Raw genomic sequence first — 26,814 nt, 5'->3', positions numbered from 1 at the left:
GTGACGAGCGAACTTACCAAACATTTGGGTTTGTCTGAAACTGAATGCTTGCTATTTGCCTTCCAGTGGCTGGAGAAGTTGGATGCAGCCCTAGTGCTACCAGAAAACCATGGGTACAGCCTATGCCCGTTTTCACGTTTTTCAGGACTCCCCAGGGCGGCATCAAACTTCTCCGGCAACAATAACAGAACCAACCTTGATAGACCCCATAATGAGTCAATACCTGGGTATGGGCCATATTTATATCAGTATTACTTCTAGTATCGATAGAAAACACAATCCTGATCTGAATGAACAAAGCATTAACCTTACAATAGTATTCATTAAAGGTGTATAGTAGTGGTCTCTTACATACCACTTTATAGATTCTGCAAGATCCCAGCAGACAGAAACTGCTCAGAGCATGCTTAGAGTTATAGTCTTACCAATGCTGGAGAACCACAGGTTGGAGACCACTGGTCTACAGAAACCTGGATACTGACCTGGAATGGGAGGGTCTGCAGCTTGACCTTGGAGATGCAAGCGATGGTACCAAGAGATTCCCTCTGTGTTCCCTCCCAATCCTGGACTGGTTGGCTCTGAACAGACTTCCTCAGCTCAGATTTATCCCATATATTGGCATGGCTGACCTTGATAGAGGAAAAAGAAAAAAAGATAATTATGACAAGGAACCATCTACAATAGACTGAAAGAAATCTTTAAAAGGAACCATAAAAACACAAAACAAACCCTATGGGCAGCTTGGGCCTAGGTTTAAGGGTCTGTTCACACTACAGAATCAGCGTGGAATTTCAAGCGGACTCTGCTTGAAGTTCCACCTGTCCCACTGAAGGCAGAGTGCATGTGATACATCCTATTGAATCAATGGGACATACAAAACTTAAAGCAGAGTCTGCATGAAATTCCGTGCCGATTCTGTAGTGTGAATAGACCCTAATGGCACCTTATACTTTCTTCTCTATCCGGTACAATGATGTATGGAATTAATTATCACAGTATGGATTGGTATAGTCAGCTGGACTAAGCCTTAGGGCCCTATTCCACTGGACGATTATCGTTTGCATATCATTAACGATTAACGATCGCAAACGACCACTATTGCGAAAGACCTGAAAACGTTCACTCATTTCCATTGAACGATAATCGTTACTTATGATCGTAATTGCGATCGTTTTTTCTTCGCTATTTATTCGCTATTGCATTCGTATCTATTGCGAACGACCGAACGATGTCTTATTCAACGCGAACGATTTGCGAACGAGCAACGATAAAAATAGGTCCAGGTCTTATAAAGCGATCAACGATTTCTCGTTCGGTCGTTAATCGTTAACTGCATTTCAACCGAACGATTATCGTTTAGATTCGAACGATTTAACGATAATCTGAACGATAATCGTCCAGTGGAATAGGGCCCTTACGGCAAATAAATATAAACCTGGACATAAACCACCTAAATGGAGTTCAATATTACACTCTTTTGGCTTCAGTCATGTCATAGGTGTTTATGGATACATTTACAGTATACTCCATGAACATGTGAATAAAACAGACAGATGCCGGAACATATAGAATAACATCGGTACGCTATATTGGCACCCTTTGCTAATGCAGGCAGGTCTTTTATGCCAGTGGCACAGTATATCTGGTTCTTACAGGTAATGTACCCATGTAACACATTCTTCAATGTAATTAGAACACAAGCTAAAAACTGGACAAGTTACTACAGGAGGGATGTCAGGCCTGGTAATATGTTGGCACTGGTGATGGAAACTGATCTTTTCTGTATCCATGTGGGGTGATCACTTAATGTTCTTCATAGTGTTTACTACATCATGGGGCTATGTGCATGAAATAAATGCTCTACCACTAAAGGAGATCTCCGCAGTAAGTATTTAGTTTCTCTGCAGCGCCACCACAAGGAAGAGTATGCATTACATAGTGCTCATTCAAATCAATTGATTATCTGGATATAATTGAAACAAAACAGGTCCTCTGAGGCGAGAGACACTCTTTACAAACACTTATCACTGAGAACAAGAGATCCTAAACAAAAAAAATTTCTTCTATTAAAGGTGAAGTCCCACAAAAATGTAAAAAAATCAGCTGCAGGAACATAATAAATCTGCAGGAACATAATCTCAGACAGCTGCCGGATCTCCTTTTCTGAAAGCTTCCTGGAGCATCACAGTCCAGTTGCTGCAATGTGAAATCCTTGCTGATGGACTGCCCGCTCAGCCAGTCAGTGACTGCAGCGGTGTCCCATCCCGGTCAGGGATTGGCTGAGCAGGCAATGCATAGGCCGGGTATGAGCAGCAGGAGCTCAGCGGCAGTCAAAAATTGGTAAGCCAGTAAAGGCCGTATTACAGGCCACAATATTGAGGGGGGGTGCTCCCCTTGTTCCCCACTCGTTGTCTGTGCTATTATATGCAGGGAGGAGCAAGGAGCTCTGGGAATGGTTGCCCAGACGATCCTTAGATCTTCTGGGTGCCCCATTGAAGTCAGCGGCAGTCTGCTGCCACCACTCCTATTACACAGAGCAATGCACAGCAGACTGTCGCTGTCATGATCAAGCCATTTCAACATGTTGAAAGACCATGATCAGCCAACATGCACAATGTCGGCTGATCATGGTCTTTTAACATGTATTGTTACACCAAACAGCCGGTAATCGGTCAGGTACGGCTCATAACCATTTGGTGTAATAGATCCTTAAGAATACTTTCTTTATGTTCCTGCACCCTCCTGCCTGTCTGAGTTTTTATTTTCATGGGACTTCTCCTTTAACTTTAAATACAGGACATATGCACACTGGACAACCCCTTACAATTGGTCATAATAAGTACTAATTCCAATCCACTTGCAGGTGAACAATTTTACAGCCCAGAAACAATTATGCAAGTGCCGTTGAGCAATTTACCATAAGGTGAGACATACGCAAACTATGAAAGATGTGTGCAAAAGAAATCACCATAATAGTAGGCCTAACTAAGACTGGTCATACGTGGTGCTATGGTATTAAATACTTTAATATACTGGAAGGAAAACTAAAATTACATATATTGGGAAGGATCATTGACCCAGATTTGCTATGGCTCTTGCACGAACAATTTGGAAGGAAGCCACTCAGGCCAAAGGAATTACAAAGATCCCCTACAAAAGTAGTGCGGAAATGGCCAGGACAACTCACCACCTTATACAAAAAAAAAAAAAAAAAGAGAGAAGAGAAGGACTGACATGAACTAGGACATGCTGTGGAATGGGTGATGGGTGCAGCAGCCCTCTCCGGGTCCTTGACTTGATAGATTGCATAGAATAGATAATATTTATGCTCAGAATATTGTTTTCATTAGAAATTCATTCGGATCCCGGCACCATGGCTTTGTATTCATTATGTTACCAGACATATTAGTACAATCAGCTAGGAAAACAATAACTATGATCACATTTCGGGAGAGGCCCAGACCCAGGGCATGTATCCACAGAAATAAGATGTTGTCCTGTCCCTACAATAACTGTTCTGCTGGGCGTGATGACCCTGGAGAGGAGGCCAGAAGCCAGGGTGTGTGACCCAATCTGCCTGCAGCTGTGCTGACACCCAGGGTATTCCATTGGCAGGCAGGGTAAGCCTGTCCACCCTCACAGCTGTTGCTGCTGTTCAGGACTGTCTGTTCCCATAGCAGCTAATTCTAGAGTTTCAGGAGCCACAGGTGCAAAAATGAAGAAGGTGAAAGAGGACGAACGATCTTAGCCTAAAACTTTGCTTCCAAGATTAGCAAAATGGGTCCAGCTTTAGAAAGAGCTAACGTGACGTTATAAACGCCCGTCCGTCATGTCACTCGCAGATCACAGTACAAGCAACATCTAAGGAGCTAACAAACCTGTCGCAACAATTGAAGATTATTATAGATTAAATGTATCAGCCAAAAAAACATTTGCCTTTGTTCTCATAGCAATAGCCAAAAGTTGACGTATGACTATAGTGACCATATATAAATGCATGTTAAACAACTGATTGCAATACATGTCCTATCCCAAACCACTAAAAACATGTACGTTATTAGATATATAATATAAGGTGCAGGTGTCCATCAAAGAACTTAAGCCATCGATGTGTATTTGGAAACCTCGTCCCACCCAAAAGTCGTTTGTCTCTTCAGGGAGGTTTCTTATTTCACAGTCTTTTCCTTGAGTCATTCGAGACTCAATAAGGATTAGAGAACACCTTGTAGCATAAAATTGTATGTATCTACAATAGTAGTATAAAACTGTATACATCTTTACATCTACAATAGTAGCATAAAACTATAAATCTTTACATCTACAATAGTAAATGCAGAAACCATCTATTCCGACCCCAAAGTGGAGAAAGTCCAGATATTAAGCTGCTATTAGATGGCTCCTGTGTTGGGGCGACAGCTGGAGGAGCTGTGTGTGACCCCTCTGTACTGATCACAGCTGCACAGCCCAACAGGTGGGATCAGCTGTCCAAGTCCATAAGGTATGTGTCGGCTGCACAACAGCCTTTCTCCTCCTACAAGAGGATTTACCGGTCAAAACACATTCGTCTACCCTAATGAACACCACCACTATCACAGAAGAGACGCTAGTCCTATGAACTGAATAGTAGACTTACAAAACAAATAAAAAAAGGTAAGGAGATTGCACAGCTGCCCATAGATTTTAGATGTTAAGGCCATACATAGTAGGCGAATGTTGGCTGAACTGGCAGATATTCCATCGGGAGTAGTTGAGGGTGCATGGGGGTATTCCCTTAATCCCTCAACAGCAAATACGAAATCAATCCAGGATTTAAAAAACATGGCTACTATCTTCCTAGAAAACAGCTCCAAACCAGTTGTAATACCTCAGGTTGTGTGAGGTATTACAACTTGGCTCCATTCACTTCATTGGAACTAAGCTGCAATACCACACACAAACTGAGGACAAGGGTGGTGCTGTTTTGGAACAAATCCTGGATAACACCATTAACATGGCGAGTTGGATTTCATCTGTCTGATCCTTTTCATATGTATCCGGCAGTGCCATACCCTTCCTATGGCTTACTATTGAGGGATGAGTTAGGGTATAAACCCACACACCGTATAAGCAGGGTATTTACTGCTGCGATACGCAGCAAACACGCAGCAAATACGCAGCAGATTATATCTAAATAACTGAACACAGCATCAAATGCGTATACATGCGTATTTGCTGCGTATCTGCTGTGTATACGGTGTGTGGGTTTGTACCCTTAGAAACATTTAGATGGCAGCTATTACATGTGTGTGGTCAGCTTTAGGTCTGCAACAGCATACAAATAAGCCCCAGACAATACCCCCACCCCCCCCGCCACCAGTAATATTTCCCTGCAAATCTTACTTCTGTTATGGGTAAAGTATCCGGATTTCCACCATTGAGCTGGATCTGCTTCTCCAAGTGGTAAAGCCATTTCTGCAACTCTTGCTGGGTTGGACAATAAACTATTAGAGGATTTAGTAGGGGCCCTGATAGAGGAAAGAATAAAATGTGTGTCATTGGTTATTATTACACCAAAAGCCCTGGACCACCAGGTCATGACTAGTGTTTTGCTGAACTGTTCAGGTTCGGCAAGGTTCTCCAAACCTGAAAACTCGCCATTTCATTCCCGGCGGTTGGAAAAGTTGGAAAACTTATGGTTGTATCCGTGTCTTCCTGGCAGTCCTAGGGCGGATCCAACTTCTCCAGCCACCGGGAGTCAAAGGCTGAGCTTTCAAGTTTGGCAAGACCGTTTAACGCTAATCATAACTAGGCACCTTATACACAACATTCTCGCAAATAACCGATTTGCTATATGAAAAACGTTCTCCTTTGTTTTTACCTGTGATTCGGAAAGCATGTTCTTCTTCCGGTTTAGGTGGGACCTTGGAACGTTCCAGCTTGTAAACACTCAACTCCTTCAATGGTACCAATCCCTATAATGCAGAGATAAAATAAAACGAAGAAATCTCAGAAAAAAATGCAATTAATGTTTTGAAGGCAGAAGATCAGATTCATTCATCAGATCAGATTGTATTTTTCGATCCAGCCAAACCACACTGGACTGTTGGACATATGTGACCCCGGCCTACACGGCAATGCATAAAGGAAAACTAGTGACATATTACCAATACAAGACAAAGTGATATCGAGATAGACACAAAACAGAAAGAAAAAAAAATATCTTTGTTCTTCTCTTTAAAATAGAACAGACCCCCTTCTGCTTCATCACACAGTAAACAGAAAAGCCAAGCAGAACGCAATATAATCCACCAAACACCCCATTATCTTACACCCCAAACAACTGGCCCTAAATATATAAATACTTTCAAAACTTCTAAAAAGAAGATACAAAGTTTCTCACGGCACAGATAAAAGTTGGGTGCGAGTGTTGAGTAAACACGTGTAATGGATGTGACCCTGAAAGGTGAAAGGTCAAGAGATATTTGGATAAGGTTTGTCTGGCTGAAACTACACGAAGTCACGTTTTTTACTATGTTAAGTTATTTCAAAGTCTCTTTTGCTTCATAACAGTGGAGAGCATCATGGTCGGGCCATAGAGTACATACCTGATATGTCAGCCCAGTGGGACCTCGAGACTGGAAGTACAGCTGGGACTGGAACAATTCCAAATAGCAGTCACTAATATCCTAGAAAAAGAAATATATTAATTATTATATATAATATACAGTAAAACCTTTTTGAGAAGATTAACCATAATTGGATTGAAAAGTGGTGGTGGTCTTCTCAAAGGAAAGGCCACTATGTATTATGTATGGTAATAGGATATATGGTCTAGGTGGTAGTGGTAGTTTTTTGAAGAGGTTTCGCTATATGGTCTTGGGGTCCTATAAATGGTGGGAAGGAGCAGATTTGTAAAGCTAGCACAACAAACCAAAGGGGAAGTTGAAAGGATTGTCCAGTCTTAGAAAAACCATGGCCACTTTCTTCAAGAAAAAGCACCTTTCCTGCCTTAGTTTTGTGTGGTTGGGAAGCTCCGTTCCATTGACGTGAATGAAGCTGAATTGTAACACCACACACAACCTGAGGACCGGGGGGGTGCTGTTTTTGCAAAAAAGTACCTGTAGTTTTTCCTAATTCTGGATAATCCCTTAGGGTAGCAATACTGGTATTCTCCAAGATTTTGAAAAACTTATATGCAATGAAAGGTTAGGATCCGGTGTGGATACCCAAAAGGGTTAAAGTGTTTACCGTAAAACGCTAGACACAATCTAATCAAATAAAGCTCAAGGTCCAAGATAGAGACGCAAGTAATCGGAAATGAGTCACAGGCAGCAGCTTCACAGGTGAATGCGAAACGCTTTACAATAGTTATGATCACATCCTACTAAGCTAAATGGGAGTTGATGCCATTAACCTTTTCTTATGCTTCACAACATCTATAAAGGGAGAACTCTGGGGTCTGAATACCATGTATTATAGCATATAGACCGTACATGGTGATGAGCAGCAAACAAAGGGTAGTAAGCTCTGTATTGTACATAAATGGAAGGGCTGAGCGTTAAAGGGAACCTGTCACAATAAGAGTACAGTGTAATCTGCAGGCAGTATGTCACACAGCAGGAGGAGTTCCAGAATATTCACAATACTCTCTGCTCTTTCTGGGCTAAGTTGTCCTGCTGGACTAATATGTATGTGCTGGGTCTCTTATTGGAGATGGGCACTACGGCCGGGTTCACACTGCGTTTTCCTATTCGTTCAACGTTTCCGTTTTTAATTGGTTACTTTTAACGGCAGAAAAACTTAGTCAACACTGTTTTTGTGTACGTTATAAAAAAAACAAAAACACACTTGTATTTTTTTAATGGAAGTCAATGGAAAAATGGATCCAAACGGATAGCACACAATTGCATCAGTTTTTGCATCAGTTATTTCCATAAAATGTATAGGTTAAACGGATAGGAAAAACGCAGTGTGAACCCAGCCAAAGGAGACGAGGTGGGAAGCTATGTCTCAATGTTCCACAATAATCAGCAGAAAGAAAGAACGAACACTTGGAAGCCTATTGTGGTGCACAGTGCTGCTTGATTGTTTGGGTTTTTTTTTTTTTGGGGGGGGGGGGGGAAAGACACTGGTGGTACACTTTAAAAAAAACAAGTAAAAAAATTTGATTGAGTAGAGTTTTTCGTTACGTGCACGGAACAGAGAAGAGTACACGCATAGCCAAAAGGAGCTAAACACCCAGACTATGACAAATCAAAACTTTTGACATTTCTTTATGACAGTATTTTTCCAACTTGAAATTGAAAAAAAAATTTGGAAAAAAAACAAAACACACACACACACGTAAAAATATCTAACTATAGTTACCTGGCTGTGCTGGAATCGAAACTTGACCTTGGAGTAATGAATCATTTGCCCCATGTTTCGAACAATCATCTTCTTCTTTCCCTTGCGGAAGATGCTAAGGAATCTTTGGTCCACATTATCCTTCTGCACGTCATTGCCAAGATCCTATTGAAAGCCAAATAAGACATTTTATCACATGCTGGTCGCCAAGCATTAAATATTTACTTTATGTCTGTTGCTCATATAGCTCCAACATACTCTGCTGCTCTGTATAAAAATGGTCAAAAATGCCCTAACTCACAAACACACACACACTAGGTCTAGTCATATAGGAAGCCGCAGTACCCAGGGGAAATACACATAAAAACACATAATTGCTCAGATTTGCACCCTGGACAATAATGCTACGAATTAAGCCTTTGAACTCATATACAAACTTTTCTTTTCATTAAAAAACCTCCCCACACACACACACACACAATATATCAAAAACTTTTCTTGTACTGAGGATTAACTTTTTGCACCTACGGACAGACTCAGAGAAACACAGCATTGAAATCTATATCCTGAATAGAAATCTTGATAATATTTCTAAGGTCAGCGGGATAGAGTTCAAAAGACTGAACTTGACTGACCCAGTATTTGGTTTCACATGGCTGTGCAGATCTGGCCTACATGGCTATCACTGACAGTGACCCACTAATCCCGAGGCCTTCATGCATCGGCTTGGGGGTGGTCTCCTTGTGGCCTCAGCAGTCAGGGGTACAGTTTCCTAACATCAGTCAACTAGTTTCTGGTTACACATCTGATCAGTAGCCATAGCTTGAAAGGGAGTGGGGAAAACGTTACGAGAATGTGGCTGAAGCTCAGATTTTATTGAATCCTGTACACCCATTTCCTAACCTGATTTTCTGCTGCCGAGATCTACTGTATCACTTTCTGATGGAGGAGGGATAACAACTATGTTTGATGTAAGAGGAGATAGCGACATACAGCCACCTCTAATCCTGCCGAGAAATTGGTGCGACAGACAAAGACCGAATCCTGATAGACTTCCACTCAATGGTATGTAGCTTGGACTGAACGGAAGGCCTTAACCATGAATCCCTTGATGTTCAGGCTGAAGCTCCAATTCAGGAGCCATTTAACTTAAAGGGGTTATCCAGCGCTACAAAAACATGGCCACTTCCCCCTACTGTTGTCTCCAGTTTGGGTGGGGTTTTGAAACTCAGTTCCATTGAAGTAAATGGAGCTTAATCGCAAACCGCACCTGAACTGGAGACAACAGTAGGGGGAAAAGTGGCCATGTTTTTGTAGCGCTGGATAACCCCTTTAATAATTGTCTTACGAGCATTTACCTAAACTGAATCTATTACTAAAATGGTTCACCCTCAAGTCTGATCCTCAGTGGGTTGGCTTTATACCTCACAACCTTATAGACCACTCATGCTCCACTGGGCATATAAGTATCCGCACACTTTTATGGCTACACCATGAGAAAGACCTCTCTGCCAGCCAGCACTGTGATCTCAGAAGAAGCTCAGAAGAAATAACCCCAACACAACTGTAGATGGGTAACTTCCCTTTTGGGGGAGTTTCTGGTTCAGCTAAGGATCCTTAGAGGCATCAAACACAAAGTTTGGGCCCTTGCACACTACGGAAATCACGTAGATAACTTGCCGCGGATTCCGTTGCTTACCCCAACCCCCGCCCTCCAGCTTTACGTTATCTGTGCGATTTCCGCAGTGTGCAAGGGCCCTTAAAGGGCAAGCTCCCTCCCAAGAGCTGGTGTCAGAAAGCAGAAACTTTGCACCGTATTTTTAATCATGGTCATCGAGGCTGAGTAGCCAGTCTTTATTACAGTCATGAACCAGCAGGTTCTAGATGAGTAGAGCCACTTGTAGCTTGCCAAGATGTAAAAGTATTTGAAAGTGTGTTACAGTACATACCATTACAATGGCAGGATGAATAAATTAAAGTGATAGTAATGATTAAGCGATAACACAACTATTAGCTATTCATCTCAGGAGATGAGGTGGTGACAGACGTCCATGCCTGATCCAAGACATAGGAGGAAGTCACATAGCTACAGAGCTCAGGTGACAGACAAGAACTGGTCTAATCGCACAATGTCTGCCATGTAGAATTCTAGCTAATCCGCTCTGCCCTGGCGGATGACAAACAGATTGTTGTCAAAATGTTAACAGATTAGCAAGAACAACAAATCTTCTGTGTCTGAAAGCAAACAGGACGCCTGAATATGAACAGTGGAGGATTATAGACAGCTGATCAGATCACTGAGCTTCTATACTCGTGGAAAAAAAAATTATAACAAAATCTAAAACATATAAAATGACAGATCACAGAACCTATAGTAGTGTAAGTTAGTCCTCTAAGGTCGTCTCGACAGCTACAGCTTTGGCTGTCCAGACATGGTGGGAATTATAGTTTTGCAAAAGCTGGAGAACCAATGGTTCTCCACCCCTGGTTTGGGGGTAATGCCAGTCCGTCTAGCACTGATCCCCACTGTCTCTACCCTGGAGGACTAGCCTCCTCGTCCCTGCTCCAAAAAGGTATTCACTCACTATTATACAGGTAGAGTTGACAAATGTTGGTCCACCAAGGAGCATGGAGCAGCCCAGGTGAGATAAGGGGCACTATGGCTAGCATTGATATAGGTTGGTACAGGTTTAATAATCTATGATCTGCAATCTTGCATGGTTTACTTACAGGTCTCTCTAAATTATGGGTCAGAAAACCAAAAGTCGATAGTTACAATCTTGTAAAACATGTAATTCGGCGATTGTTTCCCACCCTCCAGCAGCCCACAATTACATATTGTATCACAGTTCTGGATACATCTGTGCCGGCAATTGTCAGGTCCCCAGACTACGGCCAAGGTCTGGCAACAGCTACTGGATCAATTGGAATGGAATGTGGAACTAGGGAAAGGAACATTCCACCCCGCCAAGGAATGCGCAAAACTCTGCCGTACAGAATTACCAAGTGCAGATCAGCGGAGACGACTAAATTAGAAAAGGCTCAAATAATAATATGGCATACTATAGTATCACATACAAGATGAAAATACATACATATTCATTGTAATTAGCAATATAAGCCATGATGCTTAAACACTAAAGTTGGGAAATCTATAAGGTAATAGCAGCCTACAGTCACGGTACGGCTATGTCCTTTTTTTTTTTTTTTTCGTCAGCCGTAGACTGCTGAAGAGATGTACTAAAAGCAAAAGCAGGTGGAAAAGCTGCAGTATTTTGCCTCTGATCCTTCTTTTCATCCGTTTATGACTCAAAAACAAGTCAAAGAACAGTTGGTGAACAAAGCCTGAGGGCCCTATTACAGAGGACAATTATTGTGCGAGAAACCATTATATCGTTTAAAATTAATTGTTTTGTGTGATTGCAGACAGCGATCAAAAATAATCATTCATGTGTCGTTGATCACGTCTTTTGAGCTGACCCCAAAATTATTGTTAATCGTTCAATGTAATTTCACATCTTTCACTCTTTTGCTGCAATCAGAAGAGTGAAAAAAAAATCGTTTTGTCTAATACGACCTTAAGGGTGGGTTCACACATAACAGATCCACAGACTATTTTACGCTACGAGTCGGTGTCACTGTCACTTTCAATGAGATTACATATTTAAACGTCAGCCTCCTTAACCCCCCAAGGCCTGGAGCATACATTACCAGCTCCACGCTCCGGCTTGCTTCAGGGGCTCCCGGCGTCTGGACGTCCCACTCAGCCAATCAGCTCTCAGTGCAAGATGATTTTGCAGGTGTAATATGCGGCCCATAAGGGTTTATGCATTCAGCTAGACTATGGGATACAGTGCAGCACCTAAGCACCATGCGGCGGAGCATAGAATGCTTATAGATTTAAACAAAGCCTGTGCACTGTGTAGATCAATCTCAATTCCAGTCCTCATGGCTCACAAACAGGTCATATTTTGAGGATTTCCTATACAAAAAACACCTGTGATAATACCTGATGCACTGAGTATAATTATATCACCTGTCAAATCCTCAAAACATAACCTGTTGGTGGCCACGATGACTGGACTTTAGAAACACTGGTGTAGAGGTTGAATGCGTACCATTCTACCATGTGCATGATCCAGAGTATGATCACATAGAGAAAGGCTGAAAAAGGTAGGAGTATTTTCTCCTCTTGAAGCACATATTCCCATATTTTTTTTTTATTTATTTAGTATGAGTTTCTGATGCCCATTTTTATGCGTTTTATGTGTTGCAGTCCAGTACAATACATATGGAGTAAATTTTAAAGGAGTGACCTAGTTTTATGGCCAGAAAGATTACGCTTGTAAAAAAAAAAAAAAAACACCACACAATGCCAGGTGCACTATGAAGCACATTCGCTTTAAATTAGATGTAATTCCAAAGGGAGACATATTAAAAAATTAATATGTGCATATTAGATTTAAAACACACATACAAATAAACTATGTAAACCCAGCTAATATAAGGTAACCTGCCTTTTCTGCTTTACAAATACAATACCCAATAGAGATGAGCGAATCGGGTTCTGATTCGAGTCGATCCGAGCCCGAACATTCGGTATTTGATTAGCTGGGACTGCTGAACTTTGATAAAGCTCTAAGGATGTCTGGAAAACATGGATACATGTTTTCCACATAGCCTTAGGGCTTTATCTAAGTTCAGCAGCCACCGCTAATCAAATGCCGAAAGTTCGGGTTCGGATCGAGCATGCTCCAGGTTTGCTCATCTCTAATACCCAATGTCAGGTGAACTTGGCTGCTGACACACATATGCCTTAAGCCCCTATTCCACGAGTCGTTTAAAGGAGCAATATCGTTCGTATTCGGCCGATATCGGCCGTTACGAACGATAATCGTCCCGTGGAATAGAGTGCAACATGTTGAAAAACAAGCGACTGATATAGCAGCGATCTGCTGCCGTCGCTCCGTTGAATAGGAGCATCGGCAGCAGATGCTGCTATATCCTATGGGCTGCCCGGACGATCAGCGATCCCCCGGGCAGCCCCCCCGCAGCTCCCCGCCGCCCCCTCCCGCACTCACCCGCTCGCTGCAGCCACGTTGAATAGCGGCGTCAGCAAGCGGGGAACGAGGAGCAAACGAGCGCTAATAGCGCTCGTTTGCTCCTCCAAACGACTCGTGGAATAGGGGCATTAGTGCCTCATATGGAAGATTCGCCGCTTAAAGGGTTATCCAGCTCTACAAAAACATGGCCACTTTTCCCCCTCTCTTGTCTCTAGGTTAGGTGTGGTTTGCAATTAAGCTCCATTTACTTCATTGGAACAGAGTTTGAAATCCCCCCCAATCTGGAGACAAAAGAGGGATAAAAGTGGCCATGTTTTTGTAGCGCTGGATAATGGTGCGTTTACACAGACAGATTATGTTCACATTCTGGAAAAAGGAGTAAAGAAACATTACTGAACTACAAGGGAGATTTATCAAACATGGTGTAAAATAACACCATGTTTGATAAATCTCCCAGTATACAGGACTGTATTTACCACTAGGCACCCGTGGTCCGGTGCCTAGGGCAGCACCTTGCAGGGGGGCAGCACCAGGGAGCAGGGGGACAGAAAAAACTAATTTTTTAGTTTTTATTTTTTTAGTTTCCCTCCTCCGTTCAGACTTGCCAGTAAATCTGGTGTCTTTTCCAGGGGGGTGGGGGGTATGGTGGTATTGGTAAGGTCTGGTATCGCCAATCGGTGCGTGTAGATGGGGCGTCTTCAGGTTTAGTGCCTCGGGCAGCAGCAGCTGTTAATACAGCCTTGCCCGTATATGTCTAGGTTTTAAGTTTGAGAGAAGAGCTTTACTCTAAAAGTGATCCATCTCAACAATACCCACTTATGTGAAATAAATCCCCTGAGTCATCACATCCCACCTATGTTCTTGCAGCAGTTGTGTCCGGACCACTGATCACACCCAGCGGGAGAGCTGTCTCCGCCTGACACTTTGTTAAACATGTTACAATGTGGATGTATAAAATGGACAATAGGCAAAAAGCAATTAAAGCAATGGAGTGTTACAGTGGCCGCATTATTCTAAAGGCCATTTCAAGGACAAGACAAGTTTTACCAAAGCTGCTAAAACCTTCCAGGCATCAAATGATATAAAAAGAGGATACATATAACATAAAAGCACTATCCCTGATCAATAGGTGACGCATACTTTGTATGTTCCCAACTAATGCCTAAGGGCCCTATTACACAGAGCCATAATTGGCCAAATCAGGCTGATCATCACTCTGTGTAATAGAGACAACGATCATCGGCTGATCATTGGTTTAAGGTCCACTTACACAGAAAGATTATCTGACAGATTATCTGCCAAGGATTTGAAGCCAAAGCCAGGAATGGATTTGAAAAGAGGAAAAATCTCAGGCTTTCCTTTATGACCTGATCTCTGTTTATAGTCTGTTTCTGGCTTTGGCTTCAAATCTTTGGCAGATAATCTTTCTGAGTAAATGGACCCTAAGGTTTGGACCTAAAATTGTCAAGCATCGACCGCACATCGCTACATGCAATAGCAATGTGCAGCTGATGATTGTCCAAACACCTGATACCTTACCTCTCCCCGCTCCCGGTCTTCTCTACTGTGCTCCGCAGCTTCCCGTTCCAGGCGGTTGCAGCGCCTAAGCTGCCTGCCAGCTGACAGGCCACTCAGAGGGTGCAACCACTGGGACCAAGGTCTGCATGGACATCACCACTGATGTCCATGCAGCCATTACTGCCCGATTATTGGGCCGTCCAATGTAGGTCAAGTAAATGTTACTAAAATGTTAGTCCAGTAAAAGTTACTAAAATGATCGGGCTGTAGTCGGCCCATGTAATAGAACTCTATGGGCTAGTCCTTCTAATAAATCAGGGATGGGAAACCTGTGGCTCTCCAGCTGTTGCAAAACTACAATGCCCATCATGCCTGGACAGATAAAGCAAAAGCATGATGGGCATTGTAGTTTTGCAACAGCTGGAGGGCCAAAGGTTCCCCTTCCCTTTAATAAATCAAGAATGACGGATTAATGGGGGTTCAACCATAGTGATGTCAATACCACTGGGCCTAGTACTACAGCCAAGTACGCATGAGTGAACAGGGCGGAAAAACAGGACTCGACATAGCCGCACTTGTAAGACCCAACACTTTCTGATACTGCAATGAAGAGACCGCATTGCTCTACCCCTTCCTTCTACTGATCTCAGTATATGTCTTCATTCACACCTGTAGAAGTGGCAGCCAGAGGGCGTTGATTTTTAAATATATCTATAGATTCTAGAGAATTATTTTAAAGGGGTAGTTTACAAACAATTTCTTTCAGATGAAGTGCCAGAGCTTTGTAATTTACTTCTATTAAAAAAATCTCAAGTCTTCCAGTACTTATCAGCTGCTGTATATCCTGCAGGAAGTAGTGTATTCTTTCCAGTTTGACACACTGCTCTCTGCTGCCACCTCTGTCCATGTCAGGAACTGCCCTTTAAATTGGGAACCCCTCAGGTAACCCTTTAAATTGTCAGCTCTTGTGGGCAGTTTCTTCCAATGTTAATACCTGTTTTATTCTATCTGCTACGGTTTCCTGCACAGGAGGTCTTTTATTATTTAAAATACTCTACATAAAAATATTTTTACTGTTCTTTAAAGATTTTAAATTCTAAATTAATTAAAAATTTCAAAATATTTACTGCAAACTACAATGCAAAGCAGTCCAAAATACAAATTGGATAATGGCCCTCCAGACCGGCGCTATGGTGACTTGTACGTAGGGTTAAAACAAGATTTTTCTTTCCACCATGCTAAACACACAGATCCTGTATGACACCCTCATCCCTCAGTCACAGAAGTGACAAACAGAAGGAAATTACCCTCCTAACACTTTTCGCTCAGCCGATATGGAGCCGCGGAGAGCTGTGCACAGTCAGTGGAAAAACAAAAGGTGCAGCAAGCTGAGCTCAGCCATGACTTCAAATAAAAGAGATTAGTGTGACACCCCGGCTGATGGAGTCATGCTGCCGCATCCATTGCTGGGGTGTGCGACATGAGCAAACATACAGCAGTTTTCTGTAAGCAAATCAGCAAGGAACTCATCTTCCTCACAAATAAATCCAGGACATAAGTATAGACAAGCTCCACCTTTGAACCTGTCTATCATTTATAAGGACGTTATGACAGCTTGACCAATTGATTGATCAGACAACCCGCGCTGATAGAGAATTTCCATCACTTACATTTATAGAATATCACTGGGGTTTCAATGGTTGAACACCTGTCAATATCCTAACAATTTAAAGCTACTCTGTACCCATAATCTGCCCACCCCAAACCGCTTGTACCTTTGGATAGCTGCTTTTAATCCAAGATCTATCCTGGGGTCCGTTCGGCAGGTGATGCAGTTATTGTCCTAAAAAACAACTTTTAAACTTGCAGCCCTGTGCCAAACGGCCGTGGCCTAGAGTATCTGTGCCCTAACTTTGCACCACCCCTCCGTCTTCATCATTAGGAAAGCCACAGGCAGGATTTTTCCTATTCCTCTGCAGTGAGCCCATGTGCCGTGCTCACACAGGTGAGGAATAGGAGAAAATCTTCCTGGAGCATTCCTAATTATGAGGGGGGCAGGGATGGAGAGGTTGTGCCAGCCGAACGCACGCGCACACATTTTAGGCCACAGCCATTTGGCTGCAAGTTTAAAAGTTGTTTTTTAGGACAATAACTGCATCACCTGCCGAACAGACCCCAGAACAGATCTTGGATTAAAAGCAGCTATCCGAAGGTACAAGCAGTTTGAGGGGGTCAGATTGTGGGTACAGAGTCGCTTTAAGGGGTGGTGCTATTTGTAATACTTTAGGTGTTATTTGTGACACCCCAGGTTGGCCCATAAGTCTGAAGCCACAATGGCTGGCAGCATGTGGCAAAAACGCAGCAGCCAATAGTCACAATTTTAGCGGTAAAATTGTACGGCCATTGTCTTTCACATTTTGACAACATATGGCCTCACCCTTAGGCTACATTCACACGTCCGTTGTTCTGTCTGTTCTGCAGACAGAACATAGCACCAATGTTATTCAATGACCCAGTTCACAAGGCCGTACGTGTACGGGGCCACGTACCATGCCACAAAAAAAAAAAAAAAAAAAAATAGGACCTGCTGTATGAATGTAGCCTTAGCCCAGTGCCTCACAGGTGTAATGCGCCAGCATTTTAACCCTTGTATTCCAGCCAACGTTCCAATGATCTTTATCTTTTTTTTTTTTAATTCTTTATCGCTGCATTCACATGTTCAGTGAAGGTTCGTGGATAAAGTCCGCTATCTACCTCCATTAAAAACCATCCGATTTGCATCAGTGTCTGTGTTTTTCACGGTTTGCACGGAAGTACACGGATCTCAGATTTGTGCATTCCATGAAAAACACATAACATAAACTTCTATGGGCGAATCTTGCAGTGATCTCGTCCGAGTTGTGACGTCCTATTTTTTTTCACAGAAGGGATTGTTGATCCGTGAAAAAACAATGTGTGACTAGCCCAATAGAAAGCAATGGGCTGTCAAATCGTACATGATTGTGGATCCATGATAATGGACAACTTCACGGAATGTGTGAATAAAGCCTTAAAGTTGAAGTAAATTACATCTACTAATCTTTTGAGGGTTTTCTGAAGAAAAGCCTATAAAGCCATAGAGTAGACAAGCCTTAAAGGTTTGATGAGTGTGTGTACTACTGTACGCAAGGTCACAGCTTACTAAGGGTCTGTGAGAGATACAGAAAATGACGAGTGACTGCAATTTCCTGAGAACCAGTATTTACGAGATTGGTGGGGAGGTCAGATGTCAAAACCCATTGGTCACTCCAATACCTAGTAGACCTCTCATAGTAGAGGTTTTATAGGAAAACTCCTTTAAACTCAATACGTCTCATTATGGTTGACTTTCTTTTTGTGACATCCACAATAAATCTCCGTTCCCAGGATATGAGCTACTGCTGGAGAAGGTGTGGTAACCAGACTAGTGTTTCACACCCTTTTCCTCTGAAAGCCCACATGATTACATTTCAGGGAACACTTGATCACCCAGAAGGAGAAAAATTGGAAACCGTATCTTTCCGAAGTGATGAATCAAGTCCATAGAGCAGAGGTGAGTGACCCGAACGGCCTTACAGGTGAGTTCCTATACCACTCCTTTGTATGACAGACAGATGACTAAACAGACTTAGGAGGAAACAATATAGATGCCTGTTATGATGTCAAAGGCAACAAGCCATATTACTAACACGGCTTCCTCCCTACACGGTGTTGCATCACGAGTAAACACGCTCACGCCATGCTCTAACTTTTGGCTGTCCATGAAAGTATATGGGTAATTGCTCTTTAATTAGAATTAGTAGGATTGTCATTATCCGTCCATGATGAACTCACTCATCTGGTTCCGAGACTGGTGGAATGTGCGTAGATACACTGTCTGCACACGTATGGATTGTGGGCTGGGACACTATAGCTGCAATTATAGAGAGAACTAAAAAGTGACATCTAGATTCCAAGATATTGTAGCCATGGTGTACAAGCTGGTTCTACAAGTAGTAACATTAGTGCATCATGCAATGTAATCAACAACCCATCTCAGCACTTGCTAGGCCCTATATACGCCTGTATTGTACAGATAAGTAATATATCACCTCCAATCCTCCATATGTCTCCAGTTCCATTAAATGTTTGTACCATGTTACATATGATGCCTTAGTATGCAGACGTTTCCCTAGTAGCACTGACGCCACACAAAGAAACAACATAAAGGTATATAGGTAATATGGAACCATAAAATCATAGGGACTATCATGAGCTCATGATCAGTGTTGGACTGGCCCACCAGAGTACCATGGAAGCGATGGGCCCCCAGCTCAGAACCTGCAGTAACACTGACGGACATGTTTCTCACTGGTTCGTTATTGATGGGCACCTGGAATCATTTCCTCTGGTGGGCCCCAGGTACCCCAGTCCGACACTGCTCATGGCCTAAAGGTAAAGTAGCACCTAAAATGGGAGGACAGAAGAGTCAGCCATGTGCAATTTTAACTGCCCAACCCTATTGTTTGCAGTGAGGAACCCCTCCATCAGGACTGTCTGGCAGCAGTGTACCCCTCCTCTAACCATTTAAAAAAACCTACCTGAATGTTAATGTCTATGGGGAGATTGGGAGAAATACAGAATTCATCCAACGGCTATTGAAAATGTATGTCTGAGTCCAGAGAGTCCATTCAGCCCTACACGATGCATCACACTCCATCTATACAAAGATATAACCTCCCTACATATGATGTTCGGGGAAGAAATGTCATTATTTTTCCTTCCGTTGTATGAAATGCAATGGGCATGGGGCACAAAAGTAGACCTCTATATAGGAAAACATGGTAACATAGCGCCATATGTTATAAAGAAAATATATATTTAAAAAAAAAGGTATGGCGATGCACACTAACCCAATGGAGTCCAAAGGACACTCTTTTGACCTTTGTCAGGTAAATGAAGGATATGATTATGCTGGCTGCTTATATTAGTGTTTACGATATACATACAGCTCAGACGCAGTGTGCACAGGACCTTACCCGTTCAGATTAGTCACAGATAACAAAACCATGCTGTTCATGACGGAGGGCAAAAGGTCTATTGTCCAAATTAGCCACAGATGTTGGTGGCCAAACTCCATGCAATTAGCCTATATGCCCCTTGGCTAGATAACAATGTTGGCCTCTGTTAGGGCTCAGTTCCCATCACATGTGAGTCATCCATCTGATGTATATCAGCACAGTCATGTACCCACAGCTTTCTATGGGTGGTATTACATTGGACGATTTTTCAAACGACTGCTATGACAGATGATCTTAAATTGTTTATCCTATTACACAGGACGATGATCATTACTTATGGTTGTAATGTTCTTATGTTCGTCCTTTTCTGGGAACGACCGAACGACATGTTATTACACCGAACGATCAACAATTAAAATAGGTCCATATTCTATCAAACGATCAACGATTTCTCGTTGGTCGTTTAACCATTGCCTGCTATTACACAGAACGATTACCGTTCAAATCTAAACGATCTAACAATTTTTCAAACGATAATTGCCCCGTGTATTACGGCCCTAAGGCTCAAATATATACCAGGGCATACAGGAAACTGGAAGGATTGGTGGTAGCCCATCATTTGGATGAGAGATACTTATTCATATTGTGCTAGGTTCTTTACTAATAATTTACATTTACGCTCTCTCTTATATTGTGGTATCCCCCCATCTTTAGGTTGCTTGATTTAAAAAATCCATTGCAAAGATATGACCGACAAGTAAACCTGCTACCGATTAAACATTGTAAAGACTATCAATACTTAGACAATGGAACTTCTTTAGTGAAAAATCTGGTGTGAAGACAGCCAGGTCAGCATATTTCCATGCAAAGTGCCTGTAGGATTGAGATATAGTGCAGTGAAACCAGCGAGCAGACGGGGTGAGTCATACAATGAAACCAGCCAGGTGCTGCTGAACAATCCCTCGCACTCGTCCCCTATACTGGCTCTATACAGTAAGGCCGGAACTGGAGTGGGGGAAGAAAACAATGGATCTACAAAAGTGCAAGATGCCTGACTGCTCCTTAACTCATCGACATGCCAAGCACGCCTGTTTTCCCATAGCAAACAAGTTATTGTTATCATTGTGTTATCATAAGTGTGTAATAGACCGGCTGGGACCCTAGTGTGTTTACTTGTTCAAGGTCTAGGAATCCATCGATTACAATGAATTCTTATGACTTTCAGACATAGAAATTGTTTCTTCAATCAGTTAATCAATGAGACTGTGGACAACACTGTCATGAGATGATCTAATATTGGATTTCTCATTAACCTGTATTTCCTTATGGCTCATCACAGAATGTTGATCCAGATTTCCTTTATGCTTCAACAACATTATAGACTAAATACACTTCACATGTGTCCGACCCTCCATTCTCCCTTACTGTGCAGAACCAAAACCTAAATCAGCTGCTATCTGGGATTTCTCAAATCAACAGGTTTCAGAAAGATAACTAGATTTGTAAAATCTTAAGTCTTCTAGTACTTAACAGCTGCTGTATGTTCTGCAGGAAGTGGTGTTTTCTTTCCAGTCTGACACATGTCCATGTCAGGAACTGTGCAGAGCAGGAGAGGCTTTCTATGGGGATTTGCTACTGTTCTGGACAGTTCCTGACATGGACAGAGGTTGCAGCAGGGAGCACTGTTTTAGTTTGGAATACACCCCTTCCTGCAGGACATACAGCAGCTGATAAGCACTTGAAGGCTCAAGATTTTTTTAATCAGAAGTAATTTACAAATCTGCATAACTTTCTGACACCAGTTGATTTGCAAACTATTTTTTGCCTCCAGAGTACCCCTTAAAGAGGTTATCCAGCGCTACAAAAACATGGCCACTTTTGCTCTGCTCTTGTCTCCAGTTCAGGTGTGGTTTGCAATTAAGCTCCATTTACTTCAATGGAACTGAGTTTTAAACCCCACCCAATCTGAAGACAAGAGCGGGGGGGGAAAGTGGCCATGTTTTTGTGGCGCTGGATAACCCCTTTAAGCACGTGTGCTAACACTGTACGTGTCTCTTTCTATAACCTCTATTATATTAGCTGCTTATAATTCACAGACCACCATTGATACACTGAATAAGCACAATCCATCTGCGTCCTCTTCCTGACCTGGAACATTTTACAGAATACTTTCCTACACAAAACATCCAGTTCCATTACCGATTCCCTCCATGTCGCAACTTTCACTTCTTTGTATGTTTACAATCCCTGAAAATTAATGAAGTGTGACCATCTGCGTGTATTAACAGTATAAGGATTAAAAACAACCCTGTAAAACTCAATAGCGAGTCTTACTTTCTCTGCGGTCTTGGGAAAGTGACGAAGTAAAGCTCCATGGTAGTTTCCCCACAATGTAAGCAATGGTCCGGACAAGCAGTGGTTATCCACCTGCTCAAACTACAATAGAATGAAACCAATATGGCTCTTCTTCCAGTCTAATGAACTTAATACTATAACAATTGGCCAAGTAAACAGGTGCTGCCATATGGTGCTTTTGCACCCAGGGCAACATGCTACTTCTGTTAGGTCACAAGTAAGAAAAATCCTATATCTAAAGAGTAATTAGAGTAGACCAACCCTAGAGCAGGGGTAAGCGACTTAGGCTCTACAGCTGTTGCAAAACTACAACTCCTATCATGCCTAGACAGCCAAAGCTAAGGCTTTGGCTGTCCAGGCATGATGGGAGTTGTAGTTTTGCAACAGCTGTAGAGCCAAGGTTCCCTACCCCTGCACTAGAGGGTCAACTTGATTTTGCTTTGCCTGAAAGTGAGAATTTCTAATGAAAAGTCAACCCCCCCCCCCCCCCAAAAAAAAAATAGGCTCCTCTGCAGAAAAGCTCCATGTGGACATACCTTTACAAAAAGAGGGCATAGGCGCATGGGAAACTTTCCGAACTTAAAGGTCACCCAACAACTGCAAGAATGCCAACATCTTTACAAAGGTCGCCACCAACTTTTCCTTAGACAGTGAAAACATGCGTGCAAGTAAGGCTGACTTTACACATACAGGGGGAGATTTATCAAACATGGTGTAAAGTGAAACTGGCTCAGTTGCCCCTTGCAACCAATCAGATTTCACCTTTCTTTGAGGAACGAAAAGTGGAATCTGATTGGTTGCTAGGGGCAACTGAGCCATTTTCACTTTACACCATGTTTGATAAATCTCCCCCACAGATCTTTGAAGCCAAAGCCAGGAATGGATCTGAAAAGAGGAGAGATCTCAGTCTTTCCTTTATACCCCGTTCCTGGCTTTGGCTTCAAAATTCTGTCAGATAAATCTGTGTGTGTACAGTAACTTATGGGGGCAACCAACCTGTTGAGCCCTAAATTAAACCAGAAAAAAAAAAAGCGCCGAACAGCTGCAGAAACTTTACATTTCCTGTGGTTATCCTGTGTTTCTTTAAGCACAAACTACATATCAGAAAGCAGTGAAGCCACAGGAAATCTGAAAAATCATCAAGTCGCTCCTATACGTCCTTCAGCTTACAATAACATTTTGGCTGATACTATCAATATTGTTTTTATGCTAATTCTTTAATAAAAACTATAGATCTTTTCTCTAATGCATATGTATGTGTATATACAGGACTGCTGTGATTCATATGGCCATCTCATACAACGCCTTTCCTACAGGAATACAGAGGAGTGAGGAATATACTGGCAGCCAATCCCAAATTCCAAGTAAGCGGAGATATGTACACAGCAGACGTGCCTGATAAGGCCAAGACCCAGGAACGGAATTAACCCTTCTTTGCCGGGCAGATCAATAAGCAATATAGTTAAAGGGAATTATATTGGTTCATTGAGATAAGTGCTTACCTTTCCCGGGATATAGTGCAGAATGTTGTCCGAATGGGTCACTCTTCCAACGCCGCTTTCGTTCCCAAACAAATATGTCCACTTCGTTCTGCTGTCCTGCCTGTGAAGAAGAGAGGTGGTATGAGACAGCTGCCCGGCATTCCTTTACCGCTAGGCATACATTAATGTTATTATGAAATGTCACATTGACACCAGTGGCTACAAAAACCTTAACACTTTATGACCTATAATAAATTGTTATGAGCCCGTGTGTCAAGAACAGCTCCACAATGGTATGACAGGTCATGCGTTTCCCTACGGCTGCTCCGACAGGCCACCCTTTGTCCAAGGCAATCCTGTTTTTGTTGTGATGGCCGCTGCGTAACATTTTTGGCCTGTTGGAGGAAGTGACACACCACAACTCCTTGTAATGTCCTTTAAGTAGCCTGATAACTTAAAGGGGTACTCGGGCAAAAATCTTTTTCTTTCGAATCAACTGGTTTCAGAAATTTATATAGATTTTTAATGTACTTCTATTTAAAAATCTAATGTCTTCCCATATTCATCAGCTGCTGTACGTCCTGCAGGAAGTGTTGTTTTCTTTCCAGTCTGACACAGCGCTCTCTGCTGCCACCTCTGTCCGAGACAGGAACTGTCCAGAGCAGTCGTAAATCACCATAGAAAACCTTTCCTGCTGTGGAGAGTTCCTGTCTCAGACAGAGATGTCAGCAGAGAGCACTGTGTCTGACTGGAAAGAAAACACCATTTCCTGCAGGACATACAGCAGCTGATAAGTATGGAAAGACTTGAGATTTTTAAATGGACGTTTACAACTCTAGTTATCTTTCGGAAACCAGTTGATTTGAAAGAAAAAAAATTTCACTGGACAACCACTTTACAGCTGTAAAATATGGCCAGCTTAATCTCTAACTTGTGACTCTCCAGCTGCTGCATAACTACAACTCCCAGCAAGCCCAGAAAGTTTCACCAACAGGTTGGAGACTACACCCCTCGAGTTCTGCTGTAAAGTCAACTTTTTTGCATTATGAAAAAGCCTAATGGTGCGTTTACACGAAACGATAATTGGCCCAATCGTACGATTATTAACGATGTCGGAGTAACGATTTTTTTTTCATAACGATCAGCGTTTATACGGTACGATATATCGTACGGAAAATTCGTTTTGCGATCGTTTAACGATCCTTAAGCCTATCTCACACATTGGTTAAATCGGCGAACGACTGTTCACACGGAACGATCTGCAAATTTTGTGCGAACGACTATTTGATAACATGTTGAAAGATCAAAATGAACGATTTCTCGTTTGTCGTTTGATCGTTCGCTGCGTTTACACGTACGATTATCGTTCGAATTCGATCGTTATCGCACAAATTCGCATGATAATCGCTACGTGTAAACGCACAATAAGAAATACCTATTGTATATCTGTAGTCTGTAGACTGTTGGATTTCTAAGGTCATTGTCAGATACAGGACGATAACCTCTCAGACCAAGCGCAAATGACAAGTTGTTTAGAATGTGGCCACCTAATATCTTGGCTCAACTGATATTTCTCCAGCCAAAACTGGGTACGGATCCTTTTTAGTGTCTTTCCTCTGACTGATCCAATTTTGGGGGTTATAAAAACAGAACTAAGGGAAATAAAAAATTGGGTAGTTGTCCATGTTAGCCAAACAGGTTGCAGGGTTTTTTTCTTGAAAGAAGAAGTCCGGCGAAAATTTTTATTAAAGTATTGTGTTGCCCCCTAAAAGTTATACAAACCACCAATATACACTTATTACCGAAAATGCTTATAAAGTGCTTTTTTCCCTGCACTTACTACTGCATTAAGGCTTCACTTCCTAGATAAAATGGTGATGTCACGACCCAACCCCCAGGGCTGTGGCTGCTGGAGAGGATGATGGCAGAGGGATGCTCAGTGTACCTCCAGTGCCCTGTGTCACTCAGTGTCCCCCCGCCATCATCCTCTCTAGCAGCCACAGCCCGCACAGCTCTGGAAGTCGAGTCGTGACATCACCATTTTATCCAGGAAGTGAAGCCTTAATGCAGTAGTAAGTGCAGGGAAAAAAGCACTTTATAAGCATTTCCCGTAATAAGTGTATACTGGGGATTTGTATAACTTTTAGGGGGCAATACAATACTTTAATAAAAATTTTCACTGACTTCTCCTTTAAGAGGGTCTCTGTAAAATTTACACTAGGTTCCATAGCAGCAAATCTACTATATAAGCCTCATGCTTATGTTCCAGATTTCTTATCCCCATGATAGTCATTCATTTAAAGAAATTCTAGTGCCAGCTGTCTAAAATACGTCTTATGATAATTAAGCTAAGAAATAAAATAAAAAAAGGATCCGACCGATCACATCTATCAATTCTAATGGTTAAATCAATTTAAAAGGATAAGAATTATGCAAACTGAATCCGTAACGCTGATTCCTCTTGTTGCGGTGTTACTGTATTATTTCAAAGTTTACAGAAAACCTGCTGAGGCCATAAATAAACTGATAAGAGGATTTTAGTGGCAGCCATAAACATTGCAGCGATCAATGCAAGGCTGCTGGAATCTCTGACATCAGGCATGTATCACAGGTAAACATGACACAGGCCTTTAGTAATAGGCAGATCAGAGGGAGTAAGTACAGATAAGACTGTACACTCCACCCCGGGCCTGACGGCATCTGAAAATTCCCAAAGGGAAGGTTCATGTAATATTGTGCTTGGAAAGAAGTCTTCTACCCAGACAGGGCGGACAGTGACACATCTTTTGCCAGTTCAGCAAAATTTCATACCCAAGAATAATGCCACTCTTTGCTTTAGGTACCATGAGGGAAACCTCAGATACCCTTCAAAAAATTGGGTGGGCATATAGATGCATATCCCAACTCTGGGACCTGAACCTATTTCACGATTGGGGATCCCTGCCTCCCACCATCCTGGTTGCAAAGGTTGTCGGAAAGCTGAAAACAGCAAACGGCTGTTACACTTTAAGTAATTTCCATATAGGTTAATAGGAGTTGCGTAAGCAGTGTAGC

At 42.3% G+C, this 26,814-nt stretch overlaps 1 protein-coding gene and 1 long non-coding RNA gene across 2 annotated transcripts in view; one reads left to right on the top strand and one right to left on the bottom strand.

The window, feature by feature from the left end:
• PLEKHN1 (pleckstrin homology domain containing N1) overlaps positions 1–26,814 on the bottom strand; it is a 40,347-nt gene that overhangs the window by 10,869 nt on the left and 2,664 nt on the right. The window contains exons 2-7 of the mRNA XM_069949008.1: positions 23,782–23,881; positions 8,347–8,490; positions 6,585–6,665; positions 5,858–5,951; positions 5,380–5,504; positions 483–629 (exon numbers count right to left, since the gene is read on the bottom strand). Of these exons, the coding sequence (XP_069805109.1) occupies positions 483–629; positions 5,380–5,504; positions 5,858–5,951; positions 6,585–6,665; positions 8,347–8,490; positions 23,782–23,881 (691 nt within the window). The remainder of the gene's footprint in view (positions 1–482; positions 630–5,379; positions 5,505–5,857; positions 5,952–6,584; positions 6,666–8,346; positions 8,491–23,781; positions 23,882–26,814) is intronic.
• The window catches only part of LOC138770086 (uncharacterized), a 56,775-nt gene continuing 48,352 nt past the window's right edge, over positions 18,392–26,814 (top strand). The window contains exons 1-2 of the long non-coding RNA XR_011359392.1: positions 18,392–18,477; positions 23,549–23,643. This is a non-coding gene — a long non-coding RNA (uncharacterized lncRNA). The remainder of the gene's footprint in view (positions 18,478–23,548; positions 23,644–26,814) is intronic.

This window comes from Dendropsophus ebraccatus, chromosome 12 (assembly GCF_027789765.1).
Source record: "Dendropsophus ebraccatus isolate aDenEbr1 chromosome 12, aDenEbr1.pat, whole genome shotgun sequence".
Lineage (NCBI taxonomy): Eukaryota > Metazoa > Chordata > Amphibia > Anura > Hylidae > Dendropsophus > Dendropsophus ebraccatus.
Note: the sequence above shows the minus strand (reverse complement) of the source record. Positions and strands in the feature narration are given on the sequence as shown.